Source organism: Phytophthora parasitica (assembly GCF_000247585.1).
Source record: "Phytophthora parasitica INRA-310 unplaced genomic scaffold supercont2.66, whole genome shotgun sequence".
NCBI lineage: Eukaryota > Oomycota > Peronosporomycetes > Peronosporales > Peronosporaceae > Phytophthora > Phytophthora nicotianae.
In genome coordinates this window covers 31,149-32,735 of record NW_008649052.1, presented here as the reverse complement: position 1 = coordinate 32,735, position 1,587 = coordinate 31,149, and the positions used below count along the sequence as shown (strand labels likewise).

The 1,587-nt window shown below is 43.5% G+C and overlaps 1 protein-coding gene across 1 annotated transcript; it reads right to left on the bottom strand.

Annotated features, from left to right (window-relative positions):
- Positions 1–390: 390 nt before the first annotated feature.
- PPTG_17332 (hypothetical protein) lies at positions 391–675 on the bottom strand (the record flags this gene model as incomplete). Its single annotated transcript, XM_008914977.1, has 1 exon — positions 391–675. The coding sequence occupies one exon, from the start codon at positions 673–675 to the stop codon at positions 391–393; it is 285 nt and encodes a 94-aa protein (XP_008913225.1).
- Positions 676–1,587: the final 912 nt, after the last annotated feature.

Here is a 1,587-nt window from a genome sequence, read left to right as displayed (position 1 = left end):
TCTTTGAATCTTTGAAAAGCTTGATGTCATGGTTTCTGCCGGGAAATGGTCCATACAAGTGAGCGATAAGACCGTCTGGGGTTGTTAGTGTTTGATACTTGAGAGCATGCTTGCGTTTATGGCCATTATACACAGATTTTTGGCTCATAAATTTGCCATCGCGCTTTGTGTGACGAGGCCGAGGACGACGTATTCCCCGTACAGTCCCATCAATAAATGCCCAAACGTTTTGCAAGAGGCCACCAGCGTCAAACACAGCGTCTGCGTATGCTTGCAGATTCCGAACCACGTACGATTCGTTGAAATAAAGAAGTTTTGCGTACTTGTCGTCCAAAAGTGTCAGCATGTGCAAAAACTAGTTGATAGACCACTTGAATCTCTACCAAAAGCTTATTCAAGATCCACCCAGCCAACCGGCACAGCAAGTTTGTACAAAAGGATACACAGACCCTCAGCTCCAGTAGCAGCCGTCCTTTCTCGAGTCCGAATGCCTTCTAATCCAAATAGCGTCACAAGTTCCACAATCTGCACCTTTGTAAACCGACATCTTTCGACGCACTGGTCGTTAGAAAGAGCGTTAAAGTTGTACGGTGCGCGGCGTGCTGCCTCCACTGGGAGTTCAGTCGCTAAAAACGAGAAAAGTGCTGCCGAAATAACGGCGTTTCCTTCGTCCATTGCTTGCCTCTAGAGCCGAAACAAAAACACAGACTTGTGATGGCGGCGCACTCTTGACATTAGTTGCCGCACAACTAAGAGAACATCGTTACCATCTTCTTGGCTTGGCGACATTGCGGGGATTCTTTGTCGAGTTGGGATGGGGACAGCGAGTTTCTATAAGTGCCTAGCAGAAATAGAGATTGCGCGTGAGGACGCTACCCAACTTTCTATTCCACCTCAGCTTTACCGCTGCTTTCAGTACGATTTAAGGAAAGAACTTAGCATATGATACAACACGAATTTCCTTTTGAAGTGGTGGATTCGAAGCCTATTCAAACTTGTCGCTTCATCAGCGAGGTTAGGCAGAAATTCCACATGGTAAACAGTATTTTCTGGATTGCACAGTTCTGCTAAAGACCTCTATTGCAGGCTTCGCTCGATCAGTATTCAACTCGAATACGCTAAGCGAATTACCATCGATCCAAACCTATCCATCTTTATCAATCGGGGTAGTTTTGTCTGATCCATTGAGAAGTGGGACGATTTTCTTTCTCAACCCATTGGCTTCGAGTATCTCCTTATCTTTGGATATTAGCCAAAAGGCGCTGCTTAGTTCAATCAGCATGATCGTTTTCTGAAGGCTTTCAATTTTTCGATTACGCATGTATCTTTGCTTCAATGATGAAGCATGATAGAGTGGATCTTCATAACGCTGTTTTCATCAACTGATTTGCTTTCTCCTTCATACCAGATATCTCTGATTCGATCTTCGGTAGCAACCCAATCAACGGAACGATAGTTATTACTCTTCGACCCCGTTTTGCTGATTATGAGTTATCCTTTTTATCCAAGATAATATAGTTCAACAATTTTTCTACTCTTACGATTAGTCGGATTAATTTTAAGTGAACTCCAATTAGTTTTTTTTTT